The 19,531-nt window shown below is 34.1% G+C and overlaps 2 protein-coding genes and 1 long non-coding RNA gene across 3 annotated transcripts; 1 reads left to right on the top strand and 2 right to left on the bottom strand.

Moving 5' to 3' along the window:
- Positions 1-938: 938 nt before the first annotated feature.
- Positions 939-2,920, top strand: LOC128212066 (uncharacterized). The gene is made up of 2 exons (XR_008257381.1): positions 939-1,038; positions 1,325-2,920. It is a non-coding gene; the product is annotated as an uncharacterized LOC128212066 (long non-coding RNA).
- Positions 2,921-9,869: 6,949 nt separating this feature from the next.
- On the bottom strand, positions 9,870-10,469 carry LOC128211711 (heat shock 70 kDa protein 12B-like). The gene has a single exon (XM_052916730.1). The coding sequence runs from the start codon at positions 10,467-10,469 to the stop codon at positions 9,870-9,872; it is 600 nt and encodes a 199-aa protein (XP_052772690.1).
- Positions 10,469-17,941, bottom strand: LOC128211710 (heat shock 70 kDa protein 12A-like). The gene is made up of 8 exons (XM_052916729.1): positions 17,933-17,941; positions 17,728-17,754; positions 16,450-16,503; positions 15,477-15,518; positions 12,472-12,615; positions 11,397-11,630; positions 10,904-11,030; positions 10,469-10,581 (listed from the first exon to the last, which is right to left on the bottom strand). The coding sequence occupies exons 1-8, from the start codon at positions 17,939-17,941 to the stop codon at positions 10,469-10,471; spliced, it is 750 nt and encodes a 249-aa protein (XP_052772689.1).
- Between the last annotated feature and the right edge of the window lie 1,590 nt (positions 17,942-19,531).

Below are 19,531 nucleotides of genomic sequence, written 5' to 3'. Positions count from 1 at the left end.
AAATGATCAATGGGATTTCTAGTTTAATATTATAACCATGACCAATGAAAATTTTATTTATTTATTGTTGATTCATTTCTGCGAATTTCAATATAAAATATAATATAATACTAACTGCCAAACAACCATTCGTAACATAAAGTTTAAAACTTTGGTGAGATCATTCATTTTATGGTTATGTGTGAGTTGTTTCCCATTTTATAATTTCCATTTAGTCTGAACCACTTTTTTCAGTAAGCGGTAATTACTATTCCGCACGATAAGGCGTAGAGCTGTATACAGACACTTAAAGATGCACTATTACTCCCAAATACGATTTACCACAATAATATAATTGTTTAGATATGTCAGAAAGGATGAATAAATGTCGGAAACGATGATTCTTATAAAGGATTCCGAGTTTAATTTGAAAGAAATGTGCAGAAAACAAGGTACTTCTACTTTATGAGACTATTGTAGATCACTGTAAATCTTTAAGCATTCACCAATCATTAATATTTCGGGGTTTTAAGCTATTAAATACACTGTTACAATCTTGTTATCAGTTATTAATATTTTCCATAAATCCATTATTTAGTAAGTAGTTTAAGATTTATCACTCAAAATTTGTGTTTGTTATACATGTGTTTGAATTGATTTTGAATAAGAGTGTCACTTTAACATGGCTAGTTCGGTATTCAGGCTTAACCTTGTATGGTATGAAGGATTCAGCTAACAATCGATGGAATATTTGGTAGGCAAGTTGTTAGGGGGATATATGCTATCATCACGATTGATAAATGAATAATGCATATAATGTAGTAACAGGCAGTTGTACTGAAGGAGCAAAGTGAATGCATTAATGCTTGCCTGGTGTGATGAAGTGAAACAATGAAAATTAAGTATCTGTTTACCAGCGCACTCGAATTGTTTCATCCGCTGTTACAATTTAAGTGAGTAGCTTACCGACCGGATATTTACAATGTATGATCAGTGAATTTGTGTTTGCTATTGTTAACAAATGGCTATGTACTCGAAATTATGTCTCAATATGCGGCCGTGAGTATATTTTTATAAAATCAATCATGATGAATATGCTAAGAGACGCTTCTATGTTTGCAGAACTTTGCAATATTCTAAAGTTCATAGCCTAAAGCAAATGGTATATTTGAGAAACGTGTACCAATTATGTTATGTGATTGAAATAGTAGGATGTAAAAAGGTAAATGGTTATGTTTGTTCATAACCGGAGTGTTTAATTTCATAATTAAATGTCACAGATGTAACATTTATTGCTACGGTTTTATATTCATCCTCCACAAGTATTTTTACGTATATTTTGCAGGTTTGTATAATTCTTCAGGGCAAAATTTACCATTTGTTACGAGAGAATGATTTAAAGAATTGAATTTCATTTCTGGTGAAATGTACAGTCAGTGACAGCTTTTGTAATATCCAGCCATGAACTACATTACCCCAGATGAAGCACACGGGCAAGAGCAGCTGATCATTCAACGCTCAGTGAACAATGAAATGACAGTCACAAGGGTTGATGGACTAAGATATTCAACTATCAAGTTCAAGCCGACGGACAGACACCACGTGGACATTGAGATCACTCAAGGCACACATCATGACTGTACCGTCGATATGCTGGTCACACCCTCACCCTATAAGAAGAAAACAGTCAAAGGGCGAGTATACTCCAACCTTGCCAAGATGCTTGCAGTGCTGGTCCTGTTCTTACTGTTATTAATGATGTGTGTTGTGATTGCTAGTCTAGTACTTAGAGTTCCCCACTCGCATGATACGCCGAGACTACAAGGCGTCGCAAAAAGCAATGACTTTGACCCCGTCGGTGTGCATCATGATAATAACGAAACCACACAGGGAAACTTCACTTCTGACTTCAATCATACTTCTGTCATAATTCCTACAATAAATATCACATCAAACTAGTTTTTTTGGATTCAGGTAAATACTATTGTTTATCAGAACATTGCCTGGAATGCCAATTTAGTGAAACTTCCGTCAACTAGACATGAATGTATGCATCAATGCATGAATGATTGATCAGGACTTTGAGAAAAACGGATTGTTTCAGGCAGTTTCAAATCCCGTGGCAGTCTCAGTGAATAGTTGAATATTGCACAACACGATAAATAATCAGAATTACAATGCTGAATGATATGAACAGCAACTAAAAAACGATTACAAGTGTCATTATATTTATTGATTTATATAACTTCTTTTTTATGTATAGCAGCAGTCTTTACACTGGCCTGAATTTGTGTTCCACATTTATTGAACGATTGATTTGGACAAACATGTTATATATTTCTGTATGCCGTACGGACATGGAGACTCAAACGTTGAAAACTTCATGACAACTGCTGACAACTATTTTTAATTTAGTTTACATATACATCAAACTTTTTTACGAATTGGCCTCAATGGCCGAGTAGTTTCAACTTCAACCGTTTAAGGATATCAAGGTTGCAGTTTTGAATAGAGTTTTCATTATTGACGACACTATGGACGCTGCCCCCTATATGCATTATTGCCTACTGTGTTTGTGTGTACTATTATATACTTTCAGAGTCTTTCATCCGCATTCTATGTACTGTGAATTTAAGTGTTATACAAATATTTTTACACATTGTCTTCCGTTCCTTAAATTAACGGCCTTTCGGAAAGTGCGAATATTTTCCGATGAACGCAACATCTACATATCTGTGCAGATTGCGAATCATCGCGTATATCCTGTTATTGATTGTATTGTGTCAGCAAGTCACGACAAACTTAAATCAAAATGTTGTAAATAATTGTTAATTTATAATCTGTTAAATTTATTGTTGTCCTTAGCGTTTCAATTTTAAGTTAAAAAGTGATTTTATTTTGGTACTATATTTTGTCCATAGCAATAAAATGTGTAAACCGCTCGGGTCGTTTTATTGAGATAATGGGTTAGCAGGAATTAAGGTAAAGTTTTCTTTAATGAAATAAGTATTTTTGTAACCGTTCTGGAAAGAAATGATGAACTTTTTTTGAAAATAGATGTAATGAATTGCGTGATTGATGTTATTATCGGGGAAATACACGCAGTTGGACTGGTTAAAGAACGCGAGGAGTCCTTTGAGAGTCCACACACTTTAACCAGCCCAACTGCGTTCATACTCCGATAATTACACCAAACACGTTATTCATTTCTCATTTGTATATAACATTTTAGAATGTTTATTGTTATATTGACTGATGCTGTATTCATGAACATTGCCAATAAATGCAAATTCATTCCAAAGGAAAACACAATACCTGCTTACAGAGCATTTGTTTTGAACTAGATTGCTAGATTATTGCTTATATTTTGGCAAATATATTTGGTCTTGTTGATATTATAAATTTGAAGTGTTTTATTTTGACTTAATTGATTCTGTATTTTAGTGCTAATCTTTGATCTCGAGTGCTTTTAAAATACTTAATAACACAGGAAAGCAATGAGTACAATTAACAATGCAGATACAAAGATCAATCCCCTCTGTCTTCTAAAATGCTCTATAGTGAATATATAAAATGATATTTGTGAAAAACAAAACAAAAACACTATCAATAAATTGATTTTTGACAAAACAACATGTCCAAAGCACACATTTCAAAGAAATCAATGAACATGGTAAGATTTGGCATACACATTGGACGACTCTCTGAACGTGATTTTGTGCAAACTACTCGTAAGAAGTTGAACATCATTCTATCAATGATCTTTAGAAATCATATCCCTATGCGCATGGGAAATATTGCTGTATAACGTGACGAATAATACCACGAAGAGTAATTTATCTTAGTAAGGTTTAAACTTATATGCAATGATATTTTTAATGTTTGAAAACTGGCTGAACCGATTGTTTACTAGTTTTGTAACGTCATAAATGTGTAGTGCGCATAATATTAGTATTGTAGCGAATTTGGGCCGAGCGATACGCTGTTAAACTGTTGTCTGCTGCTTTTACAGTAAGGCGTAGGATTTTGCTATTGTACACTTTCACTTTCATTTTGAATAGTTAGGAAACCCGCTATATTTCAATCATCTTAAAAGTTATTATTTCATTGGCAAAATACGTTTCGGAAGAATAGGAGGCTAAAGGAAATAGTAAGTAGTCATAAACAAATAGTATTTGGATTGCTTATATATTTGTTATGCATTCAATGCGGAACTTTTAATATGGGGTATGAAATTAGTTTTGAGAGTGAATTTCTCAATAAAAACAATAGCTAATAATACAACTTGATCGTAAATTGAAATAAGATGGTTGAATAATAATAATCATGATGCGAACAGCGATTTATTATAATAATGTTGTTTTCTGAAAATATGAAAATATAAGGCGAAACCCCCTACGGAAAAGACTTAACGTTGAAAATGGACGATTCCAACCGGTTAGGACCGTCCAATGTGGTCACGTGATATCGTGAGTATAAATACAGCAAACCAGCGGATTTTATTCATTCTTGTGCTGGCTTCTGCGAGAGCAACAACTTGATAAGACAAGGTGTACTATATTTATTGTCTCTAATAGGGGTTAAACACTATTTGTCCTAGCGGCAAATATACATGTTAATTCCCTAGGGGTTTATACCGAACTATCTATATTAATATAGATATAAGTATGGTATAAACTGTGAACCAGAGAGTATTAAATAGAAAAGCGCCTCCTTAACAATAGAAGTAATGAAAGTAAACTCAAAAGTCCTTACCATACATTGACATAATACTATTAAGTACAGTTTTTAAGTGAAAAGCTAGGAATATAGGAAAAGTTAGATAATTTAATATGTGCGTCTATGAAAACTGTAAATATTCCAATCTTTGTTGATTTATCATTGATTGAACGATAATTATTTTCACGATCCAATCATTTTAAATAATCATTAGTGCAAATTATTTGGCAAAGTAGCCAAAGAGGAAAATCTTATATATAACCATTTGAAAGTTAGCCCCGGCACGTTACAGTATCTTTTATCGTTATAGATGGGGGAGGGGGAACCCTCCAATTTTACAATTATTCGCTTTGTTCACTTGGTTCCAATTTTAATCAATTCAAACAGTATTTATTCTCTCATACTACATTTTATAGCAAATGAGGTTTATACAATGTAAATACATGACATGGCGACACCTATATGATTAAATTAAGAATTTCAGTTGTTCATTTAATAATAATACAATGGCTTTGTCATTCATGTAAGAAACAGTCATTTTTATTTATACTTGTAATCAACAAACACTTATATAGGGTCAGCAGTCATTAAAATATGAAGTAAGATCTAAAGAAATGGTAAGAGAGCTAGTTTATTTCTTAAAAAAAGAAAGAAAGAGCTGTCAAAACTGGTAATGGAATCATAAAAAAGTCAACCACTTACAAACAGATCCTATGCTTGCATTACTGAACTTTCGGTAATACAACAAAGCAATCAACTGGCTACAACTCTGCACAGCAAATAATGAACAGAAAGACTAGAACCCTTCTTCCCGAAAAATCGTCTCAGCTGCAACCTAGCATTCCGGAAAAGGTGCCATCTAAAGCAATTAAAAGTAAAAATGACAATCTTATTACTTCAACCAATATTTAAAAGCACTTAACAACTTACATCCAGGTGACACTGTTCGTAATCTACCCGAACGATACATGGATCGTATAAAGGGTAACATAATTGAACGTCCGACAAGAGCGTGCATTGTACTGAATGAAAATGGAAATGTCTTACGTCGCAACCAACGCTATCGACGCAAAAGGACGTGACCATTCCGAGAAATGGAAGTGCCGGATACAACATTTCCGTCCCCGAGTGAGGACACGGAGGAAGCTACTACGGTAATGAAGACAACCCGGCCAAGCCCTGAAGGGCGGAAGCCGGCTAGAAACAACGGTGATTATGTTTATTGTATTTATGTCTTGATCACATATTCGCGTCTGTCATTTATATACAATTGAATTCATGTATCAATGATGTGTAGAATATACTCACCAGTTAATGCTTTCGCCATCTAACACTTACCTATTTATCGTATTGGACAATGAGTAATTGTGTAATGATGGGCTCTTTATAGTAATAATAAAGCAATATTTATTATGAACAATGTCATTCGAAAGTAATGCACTCAACTGCATCGTACATTGTTCCTCCAGGAAAAGATTCACCTGTTCACAGGACCGAAAACAAGGAAAATAAATCAATGCATTACTTTAAGACAATGCAAATGCTTAGTTTGGCGATGAATAATAAGAAATCTTATTAGTTCATTAAATACAAATCTAAAACCTGGTACATGTTTTCTAATGTCTTAATAGAGTTGCAATTAGATTAGGTAGAATTGAAGAAAACAGAGTGCTTAACTCAAAGTTTTACTCTGCTAACTAACCATAGATATTGCGACAAAAGTATTTCACTAATATTTTCAAAAATGGCCTCTAGGAAAGCGGAACTAACTGAGAGCGGCAGAAAAAATAGTATTGAAAATTTATGATGGTGGACCAACTTGATGACCTTTAAAACGTGTATGTCTATTTACATATTACAGTTCTGGGGCAGTGATTACGAACAGTCTCAAGTCTGAGTTCAGACTCAAGACTCAATATGGTAAAATTTCATTTCATTGAAACTTTCATTCTAGCAAATCATTGATGGTGAAATTTGCTGAAATATGTTAGTATTAAAATGCTGTGTTATTAGTTACATATATGTTTGTTAAAGAAATGAAATAAAAAATGATTTTTTTGTTCCTTCATAAAATACTTTTCTGAGTGTGAGTCTAGGCTTGGACTTGAGACTGTTCGTAATCATGGCCCCGTTGTTTGTTTTTACTTGCAGACAGTAAGCACTTCATTCTTACCTCCAACTGCACTCGATACATCATTCTTACCTCCGACTGCACTCCATACATCATTCTTACCCCCAACTCCACTCGATATATAATTCTTAAAATGCAGCTCATCATAATGGTCATCTAAAACACATCATATATTGACATGCCTTTGTTAATCTATATTAAGTTTTAATGAATAATTAAGCTTGAACTTTAAATTCATTAAGTGTAAAAGACGTACGCACTTGGAAACAAATAATAATAAACTCTGCAATTCTGCATTTCATTAAAATCAAACCTGACGCTTTGGCGTCTCTAAAACAATACAAATTCCATTAAACCAAGTCAAGTCAATTGTTAATAAAAGGCCACCGGGCCGAAATACACAACAAACAACATAATTATGCAAGAGCACATGACAAGTTGTAGTACGTGAATGAGCACATGAAAACATGTAGTGCGTGAATGTATCAATACAGGCATATCATATATAATAAACGTGATTACTTCCCTTGAACTATAATGGTATGCATAATAAAGTAGAATACCAATTAAATAAGTATTGTGTAAGTTGTCGTTCATCACTGTTTTACATATGAAAAAACAACACATTCACAGTCTAAAACAGAAGAAATAAAGTAAATAGATCTTTCTAATTGAAATATTTTCTTAAACACAATCAGACATTTTGTATTGGTTAAAGTTTTATAGTACATGTGGACCAAATTTTAATGATTAAAAGCCGCATTACTATTTATTTTCGTACGTACGTAAAACGCTTTCACAACCTTAGATGTCGCGATTATATTTTATCTACTAGCCGAAAATTGATTAAAATCAATAACGGCTTACAGCTGATTTACCAAAATAAATCGACCGCAGGTTTGAAAAATACTTCCATGGCATTGCAACAAAACATAATCACCGCCCATGCCAATTTTATTAATTGTCTGAAATGATTACAGGGTGGCGTTCATTGTTAATTGTTGAGGGAATCAAATCAACTTTGCCAAAATAAGCGCTTCATTTACATGTTAGGTTTTTAATTTGATACGATAAGGAGCAATAAATACTTTTGTTATCAGTTGATTTTTAAAGCATGCCCTTCTGTCACTTATAGACATTTGATCGAATAATTTATTCTTACAAGCTTGTTACGAAATCACAAATTGAACGTCCTTGATGACGGGATGCAATACCTCTATCTCCAGAGTGGTTTCTATTGAAATCAAAATAAATCCTAATCGTGGAAAGTGTGTATCGGGTTGTTGTGATAAATGTGAAAAAATGTGACGCTTAATGAGCGCAACGTCACTAACGTCATTAAACTGCGCCAGTTAGGTTTAACCATATGTCATAAATGCTTTGTAATTCAACAAAAAAATAATGTATTGGGCTGAAAATTATACCAGATATATTATATGTATTTAATGTGATTTTTCTATGTTCTATGTGCAACGATATTTGAATTGTTAAAAAAGTCCACGTAATTCTGGATCAACCCTCGTAGTATTCATGATGAATTAATTTCCTTTATTAAGTACATCGACATTCAATCTAGAGATTTTCACACAGGGTCTTTTATTTTCAATTGTTAGTATTTTTGGTGTTTATGTCCAGAACACTATGGTACAGGTTGGTTGAATAATTTCTAGCGACTGGTTGAACATTTCAGTTTGACATCAACGTAAATTCCAACCTGCATGCAATTATATTTAAAGAATACGTGCATAATGATGGTAAACACTACAACTAAGTCAAATTATACTTTAGATCATTAATTTGGAATATTAAATTTAAAATGAGTATAGTTGTTATTTTTACGCATATTACAAGTTTAAATGGCACATGCCGCTATAAAAAATAGAATTAGACATCAAAACAGTCAATTTATGTACCCCTATTTTCAATTTTTCAACAATTATCTCTGTATATTACACAATGAAATACGAGTGAAAATATGATATACCGTATTCATGGATCATTTCGAATTTCACGACGTTTGAATTTACAACATATATATATATTATATAAATATTAGATTATTGATCTTCATACCAACCCTGAAGATCTAGTAAATCTTATAAACACAAGTATGCTATTTATACAGCTTTATATAGAAATAAAGCAAATCGCTTAAAACATGAGCATCCTTTTGTACGAACCGTCAGCAGTATATCGCTGAGATAATTTAAATAATCGAATATTGCCTGTAAGAATTATGACCAAGGAATACGGGATACAAAAATGACGATCGCTTTATCTACTTAGCGGGATACCATATCTTCGATTTGACGTTTTGCCATGTATTGCCTAACAATTCTCCTTGTTATGTTATGTTTTCACTCTGTGTGAGTCTTGTTGTTATGCCTCATTATTGTTCATTTAAACAGGGTCTTTATTATTGTTTGGCTACAGGGTTTGTCTCTTTAGTTTCCATTGAATTTTATTTTGTATTAGTTTGATAGGATAAAGAGTATTCAAATTTATAATTTGTGTCTGTTGAGGAGGTTTAAGAATGGTTTTCAGGGAATAAGAGTATTTTAGATGACATGAACATTGCCTAATATAAGTAAAGTAAACATTTGAAAAAAGAGCAAATAAACAACACATACATTAAACATAAAGTACGTAAGACTTTGTATGAAACATTTCCATTGAGGTTGGCAAATTTATGCCAGAAATGTTTTATTCAATAAAAAAACAACAACATTAAATACACAGTTCTTGTAAATGCATTTATTCAAGATCGGATATATATTCGGATCAAGACAGTCATGGCCACTTCAACCAAGATAGTCAACAGCCGCAGTAGTTACATGCCCTTGTTTAACATCTCGCACTTTGATTCTTAGTTCAGTACCACCAAAGAGCATTTTCACCATAATTATCGACCAAATATCGCCCTCCGGATCAATTTCAATCTTAATCAAGCCGACAAATTCGCAACCATCCTCGTCAACAAATGTGGGGTTTCTCTTCGAACTTGCAAAAATTTCCAACACCGTTTGTACATTTCAGCAGCTTAAGGAAAGTATTCATGTTCAATCGCGTTATTTTCGCTATCAATATTTACCTTCGTTCCGATTTCTATGTGCTTATTGAAGAGGTCATCACAATAGTCTATCTTGTCGATTGTAATCTTCTTGTGTGGTGGATGATGTGGCTTAAACTTCATCATTCGAGCGATGCCGTATGTTTTCTTGCATACGCGAGCAGATATTTGTCTGGAATTTTGCCCATAAAGGACAACACCTTTTAGCACTGCTCCAGAGGGATCCGCGTTACCAAAATTATTTCTCATTTTACTTTGTAGGTAAGGTGATTCTGAAAATCCACCGACCATGATTATGTGACTTATATTCTCAACCTCGTCCAAAATGTATTGCGTGAATTTGCGGACTTTGGTCGCAGCTTCCTGAAAAAGCTCTTTGACCTGTGCTTCTGTGATGAACATTTTTCCGAGTTTAAATTCAAGTTTACCTTCGAACCTAGTTTGTTGCCAGCTTGCCTCAATTTTAAGGCCAACCTCATTTTCATACAACTCTAGCAAACGAGTCGGGAACTTTAAAACCATTCTTCTAGTTCCATCAAACTTCATTTTCTTTGTTTCAAATTCAGTCATCAATTCCCAGTAGTCCTGCATATGGTTGAGTCTAAACTGCTTGACCATAGGTGAAGCTCTTTCAGACTTTCATCCGGGTTTACCTCATGCACAGTTATATCTCCTGTGCCGCCTGTCAACATATAGTCAAACAGATATAAAATTACGGCGTAAGTCTGTTGTTGATTTATTATTTATGCGAAAAACTACAGAAACAAGCTCAGTAGCAAAAAATTTAAACATAAACCCGGTTTAATGGCACTGGGCAAACGCCAAAGACATATAACATAAAAACAAAAAAATCACAAACAAGAAACATGGAAGAACAGCACAGAACTCCACAAACAACACAGTGCATACACACTATTCATAAAAAAACAAGGTAAGTTAATCCTGATTAAAAAATGTAGCTTGGGAAGAATTAAATAATTGATTGAACCAAAACAAGCGCTTACCACCGAGGTTAAGAACCATGTAGCGACAGCCAACAGGAATAGTCATCATTCCCAACTCATCCTTACAAAACACTGAGGCGTCTTCTGGTTCAAGTGCCAGGCTCAACATTTCATCCGGAATACCGGCCTGAAACAAGCACAATAAGTCGGATAAATGTTGTTGGAGAGGGGTAGTAATTAATAAATCAATTAATTAAAGACATTGCAGTTAAAAGTCTTTAATTGTGTTCTATATACATTTTTGTCAATGTCGATAATTTTGTATTCACTCCGGTTCATAGCATTGTGTCTTTACATAATAGCGTCCAAATTGTGTTTTAATTCCTCAACACTGTGTTCAATCATTTTAATGGCTAAAGTTCAATTAACTAACATATCTCAAATATGTAGCAAAAAATGAAGGGCCCAAGACAATCAAAAAGGCCAAGAAAACATACGAGATATTTATGTCCATGGAGTGTATTATTGTAAGTATTTATAATTCGATATTCACATTATTTGTGGCTGTTCTCATGAAGCGCTTGGAGAGGTCGTCCCAGATGGCGGGGACCGTGAGCAACCAGTGAATGTCAGACTCGCTTTTGTTTTTGATCTCCTTCATCCGATGGCTATCCGTCAACTCCTTCATTAAGTGATCCTTAATATATCTAATCGCCACAGTGAAGATATCGATTGCCTTCATACGTTTATCAAGTATGTTTTCAATTTTCATATCCTTATCGAGCGGCTAGCAAAAAAGTAATAAAATGCTTACATTTGTTTTCAAAACTATTATGTCGCAAAAGACACGAAAGAGCGTTGATACATTCTTGACGGGCCATTCACCGCAAACGCAAAGTGTATTTAATGCATTTAAAAAGCAGTTTGATTTAATATGTTCATTGCAAGTAATGAATAATGAGTAATAGAACACTGTAAATGCTCATGCACAAGCATCGACTTATCGATTCCCTATCTACATGAATCATTTATACGCATTACATACTCCCGCACAACCATTTCAAAGTGAATGAATACTGCAGTGCGGAAAAACGAATACATCACTATGTTCCTGTTAAAATACTTATAAGTCTAAAGTTAAAAATTGAAGTGATTAAACAGACCCCTTTTTTGGTGTATAGCCTCATCTTGAACATATCAAACAGGTACCATTGTTTGTTGGTATTTGTTTTCATCAATGTTTCGTACTTGTCCCTAGCCTCCTTCCCAAATGAGTGGAATGATTTGTCTGGATGTAGTAGGACCACTGTAGGAGTCTGAAGAAAACTTATATGTTGTTGAACACGGAACGGTACTCAATCAGTTAAAATAGATTTAGGTACACTAAAGTAGGAACACTATATTTCCCAAACAACAATACACAAACTCATTCATAAGTTATAAGTGTCACTCGCCCTTGACGGTGAGTGTTAGATGTACTTGTACAATATAAGTATGTTGTCATCGATAGTATACCGTGGCATTTTGTATCTTAAGCATGTTAGATTCGAATTCAATTTCGGGCATAACGAAACCTGATCTCTTGCTTCTTTTACATGAATATAACCTGTAAAATATCAAAGACGTACCTTAATTTCACGTCCGTACCAATAGTTGGTAATGATATCTCTTGGCTTTGCCTTAAACGAGTACGCGTACCCGGTGTTAGTGGTGCCGAAATCAATGGCAGCGCAGACAATGGCTGATTCTTTCTTTCGTGTGTAAACTGTTTGCTGAAATTACAGTGAATTTCAAATTTTGGGTTCATTTTGTACAAACAAGACATACATAATAGGGATAATACATCTACGGATGCCCACAAGAAACTTAATACCTGAGTGTGAATCATACGGGCATAAACCAATTTAATTGGCATGCAGATGTTCAAGCCCGAGAAAATTGTGTGTTTACGTTATAATTGCATAAAAAAGGCTGAAATATATTTGTATTAAACTTTAACTTATTGAAATTTATGTATGTAGCCTATTTCAGTAACTCCGTACGATGTTTTGAATTCGATAATTGTTGTGGCAGGATTGATTGATAAAGTAGTAAAATACTTCTGCACCCGTATTTGCTTTAATTTTAAAGAGAAAATATAAAATAGTAATGTATTGTGCAGTGTTCAGGGCTTGGCAGACTTATACACCCTGTGTAATGTATGCATTATTTATTTGTATTGATAATATTCCACTACAGCCGCCATAAAATGACGGTAATAGCTGTCAATAACCAACCATCGTCAGTTTAGCATCTGGAGAAGAACTAACCCTCCGGAGTTCCAAAAGTCGTTGAGCTGAAGGGATGAATAGTATGAATAGTCATCGCGTTAAATTGTATATTGTCTATAGGAAATATGAGTTTAAATTGAAAGTTAAATATATGTAACTAGATGAGAAAATAACAAAGGTTAGTGTAAACTGAACTTACTCAAACAAACTGTTTGTTACATACTAATGTATAATGTATACCTATATAATGTATCGTATTGAATTTGGTCATGTTCAGTAATTCTAAACTTATACCTATTTTATCCCGTATGTGTATACCACGTGATAAATTATATCATCAATTCTACATTGGAAGGCAACATTTCGCTCGAATGACGACTAAAAGCAAAATATTTTTTCTTTTTGTAAACCATTTTAGATTAAACAAAGGGCAGTCTATGCCCCTTACACAGACCCGCTTTCGTTTTATTATCGGACTTTGATTATGTGTTAAGTTTCCTTAAAAACTTTTCAGAATAATGTCTTGCCATTGCTCAATCAGGCGATGGTTTCTTGAAAAGGTTTGTCGAAGTGTTTTAAGAAACTAAACTCTCAATCAAACTCTAATAAAAGACCGAATGCGGGGCTATGTAAGCGGCGTCGACTGCGCCAAGTTTGATTTGATATGGTGAATAGATAGTAAAGCTATCTTTGTTTAAAGTCTTCATTTGAAGCAAAATCTTGTCTTCCGACGTAGCATTTATGCATGTTAAACACACACGGTTTTATCGTCATCTATAGAAAGACGTATGTAATGTGACCTGAAAATCGCGCAAGGGATATTGCAATTCAAAGAAATTTCAATTTTTCAGTCATTCAAATGAGATTAAGTATACAGTACAATAGAATAATGTGTAATACTATTAGTTTTAACATTGAAGGACTTCGAAATGCAAAATCCCACAGACGTTTATGAATTAAACCAATATATCATGTCAGATCATTTATGTTAATTTTTTATGTGTAATATTTATTGTGTGGTTCTGTTTGACAATCAGGTGTGGCTGCTGAACAAGACCGACCGTACTTCGTGCACATGCTTAGGTTTTTATATGTTACCCATCGTTTTTTTTAGTATGTCTCAATAATTCAAGAAGATATGAAAATGCTAAATCTTGTGTTAGGCTGCGTTGACAGCATTGACCACTCAAACCATCGTGCCTGTTTTGATGTTAATTGGTCCGATCCTGATCCTATTTCTGAGTGTTCATCAAACTCGACTATTATTAAAACAACGCAAATTAAAATAGGACCACATCATAAAAACTATATAAATTAAAGTTATTATCATAACGTATACAACTTATTTTAAATCTTGCTAAAGCATTGTTATCAATAAATAAATATCCAAAACACTTGGGGTTTTTTCGAACCCTCATTTTCATATCCAGTAAAATATCGATGCCCATAAGATAATTATGATTACAAGGAATGAAATACACAATATGGAAGTAAGAACACAAAAACACAATGTACAAAATTCAAGAATTATATTTTTTTGTATATCGATAAAACACACATGCATAGGAAATTAGAGGGACAAGTCCAGCGGTCAAACATATCTAATGTGTATTTTAATGGTATGACTGACCAAATGGCAAAGCATACAATTGAAGAGGCACACATGACACGCAACACAGATAACATTAATTGAAATCGGGGCATTTGTTTAATGTATGCTGACTGGTGAGGTCGGGGCATTCATTTAATGTTTACTGAAGGGCGAGGTCGAGGCGTTCATTTGGTGTATGATGACGAGTGAGGTCGGGGCGTTCACTCAAAGTATTCTGGAAGGTGAGGTCGGGGCATTCACTCAGTGTGTGCTGACGGGTGAGATCGAGATGTTCATTCAATATATGCTGACGGATGATGACGAAATGTTCATTCAATGTATGCTGACTGGTAAGTTCGAGGCATTCATTCAATGTTTCCTCATGGGTAAGGCCGATGCGATCATTCAATGTTTGCTGACGGGTAAGGTCGGGGCGTTCATTAGGTGTGAGATCGATACGTTCTTTTAATGTATGCTGGCGGATGATGACGAGATGTTCATTCAATGTATGCTGACGGATGATGACGAGCTTTTCATTCAATGTATGCTTCAGTGTATGTTGACGGGTAAGGTCGGGGCGTTCATTAGGTTTATGCTGACGGGTTAGGTCGAGCCGTTCTTTAACGTATTCTGACAAGCGAGGTATTTATTATATTAATTAGGTGTTGCATTAAACGCCCTTGCGTAAGGCTTCAATAGGTTATATATTGAATGAGGAGCATGTTTAATTTTAAGGTGGTTTATGGGATGTAAATATAAAGAAAACAATCACCTGATGACGAAACTCCAAGATCAAGTGCTGTTTCATGCCGACCTGAAATGACAACATTTCAAAGTATAATAGGCAGAATGATATGTTTGGGGAAACTATAGAAACTATCATGTTGAAGCAGTTTCCCTTCAAATAAAAGGTTCATGTTATGACATGCGGCTATTTTAATCCGCAAGCAATTCAAAAGTTCTATCCAATTAGTTCTAAAATACTTAAGTAGCAAAACGTTTATTCATGCATTTTAAATATGTGTTTTATTAACATTATGTTGATTTAAACATATGACTCTTGCATAATTTGATAATTTGCTTGTTTCGTTCGCTGATTTTATATTATTATAGATGTTTTCTTACCATGTTTACAACAGAAGTTTCATCATCGATTTTATTTTTCAAATTTTGTAAAAGATGTATTATTTCATTTCTTCCCACACTTATCTAAAGCTGCACTCTCACAGATTGAACGTTTTTACATCTCTTTTATTTTGGTGTGTTCGAACGAGCCAATTGTCGCGAAAATGCATGGAAATCAGTTATATAAGACTGCTCACAAACAATTAGATCACATATTTTTATATTTAAGTTCCAAAATGCATTTTTCTTAAACTGTTAGTAACGCTTAAGACATAAAACATTAATTTTCGAAAGGAAATATGAAAATCTACGACCTGACTTTTTGTCAGGAAGTTTATATCATTGGTTTGTGGATATATACACTAAAGAAATTGCTCTTTTAAAGACAAAAAAAAGTTGTAAAATAGGTATATCTGTGAAAGTGCAACTTAAAATGATAAAAGGGAAAATTTCAGTAAAGGGATTTTTGTACGAGATTAAGTTCCTACAAAGCTATATCAGAGGTTGTTAGTAGGCTTTCTATCTTGGTTTGCATGAAGGATATGTCAAAAGGCAAATGCACGAAGTTCGTTTTCTTTAAAATGCCCGTTTAATCCTGGATATTTATACTCAACACCTACCGCGAGGTTTGGTGACATTTCGTGGTCTAACAACAGGTGCTGGCCTTGGTGGAGCTGCAATAAAACAACAGACCTTGTTGTATTTGAAGACGGAAAACATTCAATCTAAAAATACATCCCCAACCAACCCATAGCCCTGCTTGCAATTCTTATATGGTTGAAAGTTGCTATATTTACAGTGAATCAATTGAAAGGTTGTTTTTCTGTCTTTCCTGTGCATACATATTATGTTAGGCAACTGCATTTATTACAATATAAATTCCGTTTTCCGTTGGCATTATGTGTATTATAAATGATAACGTCCTAATTTATTCTTCTTCCTCCATGACTTCAAAATTTATTACCGTAACATTAAAGTGTAATTATTTGTAGTGTATTACCAAAGTCTTGAGAAAAGCTCAAGCCTTAAAAAGACAGACGCACGTAGAAAAATGACCATTCAAACGTAGAATACTGACCCCTCAATTAACTCATGAACCGACATAATTCTACATTGTTTTTTTTTTTAAATTATAATTATAAACTAATCAGCTACGGGGCAAAGGAAACCAAATCGGATGAGAGCGAAGCCCTAGTGCGGTTGCCTGCGCCCCGTATATCCCATATCGGGTCCCTTCTTACCCCGTAACGTATATATCACGTCGACAACCTGTTTACACGTTTAAATGTTTCATTCATTCATCGGAATCGGAAAATAGATGCAATTTTGGTACGATATAAATTTGGTGACCCAATATGTAAAAATATGGAAACCCCACGTGACCAGACCTGGACCAATGGCGTTGCTCCTTCATGCTGTAGGCGTGATATAGGTTGATGCCTAGTTTAAAAGCTGATACTAATACACTGGCATAATCGGAGCGAGCTTTAATTTAAAGACGGTGGAGATTATTTGAAGTAGGTCATGTGCACTGATAATCTATCTTCACTTACTAAACGACTGAATACAAACGTCACTTGCAAACGAATGGATCAAGCCAGATATCCAGTGCCATCGATAAGTCATATAAATACAAGTATCCGACATAGCCTTTGGAGCATTCTTTCAACACAATATTTTACAGGCCATTTATAAATAAATGTAGGGATGTAACTTTTGTTAGAAAAAGAGAAATGTCACACTACTTGCAGGTGCACACTATACCACGCATGCAGATATTCCAATGAAATTTCATGAGTGTGGTAGAAATGGTTGGGAACTTGTAACTTTGGAACAGACGCATGGATGGAAATAAAAATATTACCAATTATATGCATTTACTGTAGCATACATCTTACCTGACCAAAGATCATGTAGCGACGTCTCTGAAATAAAAGTGCATTACCAGCTGACCGAATATATTATAACAAAGTGCGTTTACCAATAATAAGTGAGCACTATTGAAATTACCTGAACTCGTATTCTTAACCTTTAATACGTCATTTAGTGCAGATTTTGGTAGGAAAAGTTAAGTGTTTAAAAATGTTCTAAGCCAAATCTTACCTTGCGCATTATAACGTTCTGTAACGAAATGAACATGTGTTGTAAATGAAGCGTGCATGTATTAAATATTTTTGGAAAAAAAATTGATCGACTTTAAAAAATAATAATTATGTGAGTTAGTTTAATACATTGCAAACAGATTGCCGGCTCCGAAAAATAGTATATAATGTTATAATTTAAAGTTTAATTGAATTTGTTAAATAAATATTTCTTTTAAACGATGAATGGAATAAATAAAAAAATCCTCATCACCTTTTTGGCGGCAGCATACTCCACCCATGACCGATATTCCTGATTGGCTAAAAAGATAAAATAATAGAGGGAGCTATAGATATATACATGTACTAAACGGGAACAAGAATGCTTTTATCGACCTCGTATTCAGTATTAATAAATCATACTACTGTTTTCAAGTAAATTTAACATTTCAAATTGCTGAAGTGTTGAACAATCGGTGTTTTAAATCTAAACCAATCCATCGATTGAAAATCAAATAAAGTGGAACATCTAAATACCGTCTGTCAAAATATGCCTAATGATATTGTAATAAAAGCTAAAATGTGTTTGTTGTTATTGTTTGTTTTTTAAATTCGATCGAAATTGCCATTTATCTTATGCTTGTAAGTACTTGTTGCTATAGCAACCATGCCAATACAACATGTACTTTACCTACAAAGTATCATTCCTTCTATTTAAAGTCTATTTTGAAAATGGTCATTCTAGCTTCTGCCAAATGTGTTTAGAGCTATCAAACGTTTGACATCTGATATAAATTGTATGCCCACTTTGACTGTTAACAGGGTTACATTTTTACATGTTTACAGGAGGGTACGAAACTAGTGTCTTCAATTGTTAAGGTGAGAATTGTATTGAAGGTAATCGCTCATGTCTTTGGACCAACAATTAGTTTTCCGGGTAAAGGATTATAGCATTTCCAGTCAAATCTCGTTGGCGGCTCGAACTCGCTTGGCTTGAATTCCTAGTCGACTCGAACTAGATGTTAAGAACCGATTTACTGAAAGTAAACATTCCCACTTGGCTCGAATTTTCCGAGGCCCGAGGTATTTTCGCTGGTCCCTGGGAGATAGAGCCAATGGGGTTCAACTGTAGAAGTATTTTGATTATAGTGGGTTTCGAACCCATGCAGGTAAAGTCAATATTATTTTATTAATAACCCCGACGCATTTACAACCAGGCAACAGGCCACAAAAGTGATGGGTATTTTGAACTTTTTACAATACATTGCTAACATCTCGTTATCAATTAACCAATCCCGCAACAACAAAGCCGTATTTAATGTTACTAACAGACAGACGGACGGAAGGACGTACAGTCAGACAGACAGACATGTCTATTGTCGTAAACATGTTATTTAACATTTTTTTGACAAAATGTAATAGTAAAACCATATATATAAATAGCCAGTATGGTATCAACGATGCATGGCATAAACACAAGGAAAAGTGAAAGACTATGTAAATTTGATTGAAGAACATACTAGAAGGTATTCATAAAAGAAGAAAAAAGAGATACATCGATACTGTGAAATATATAAAAAAATAGAGTGTTGAAATTTTATTGGAGGCTATATTACTTCTA

Source organism: Mya arenaria, chromosome 12 (assembly GCF_026914265.1).
Source record: "Mya arenaria isolate MELC-2E11 chromosome 12, ASM2691426v1".
NCBI classification, from domain to species: domain Eukaryota; kingdom Metazoa; phylum Mollusca; class Bivalvia; order Myida; family Myidae; genus Mya; species Mya arenaria.
This window is presented reverse-complemented; position numbering and strand designations above follow the sequence as displayed.

Coding starts and splice junctions, on each gene's coding strand:
- LOC128211711 (XM_052916730.1), bottom strand. CDS start 10,469: ATGACTGAATTTGAAACAAAGAAAATGAAGTTTGATGGAACTAGAAGA.
- LOC128211710 (XM_052916729.1), bottom strand. Junction 16,504..17,727: donor GCTACATGATCTTTGGTCAG/GTAAGATGTATG, acceptor GTTTTATTGCAG/CTCCACCAAGGCCAGCACCT. Junction 11,031..11,396: donor TGAGAACAGCCACAAATAAT/GTGAATATCGAA, acceptor TGCTTGTTTCAG/GCCGGTATTCCGGATGAAAT.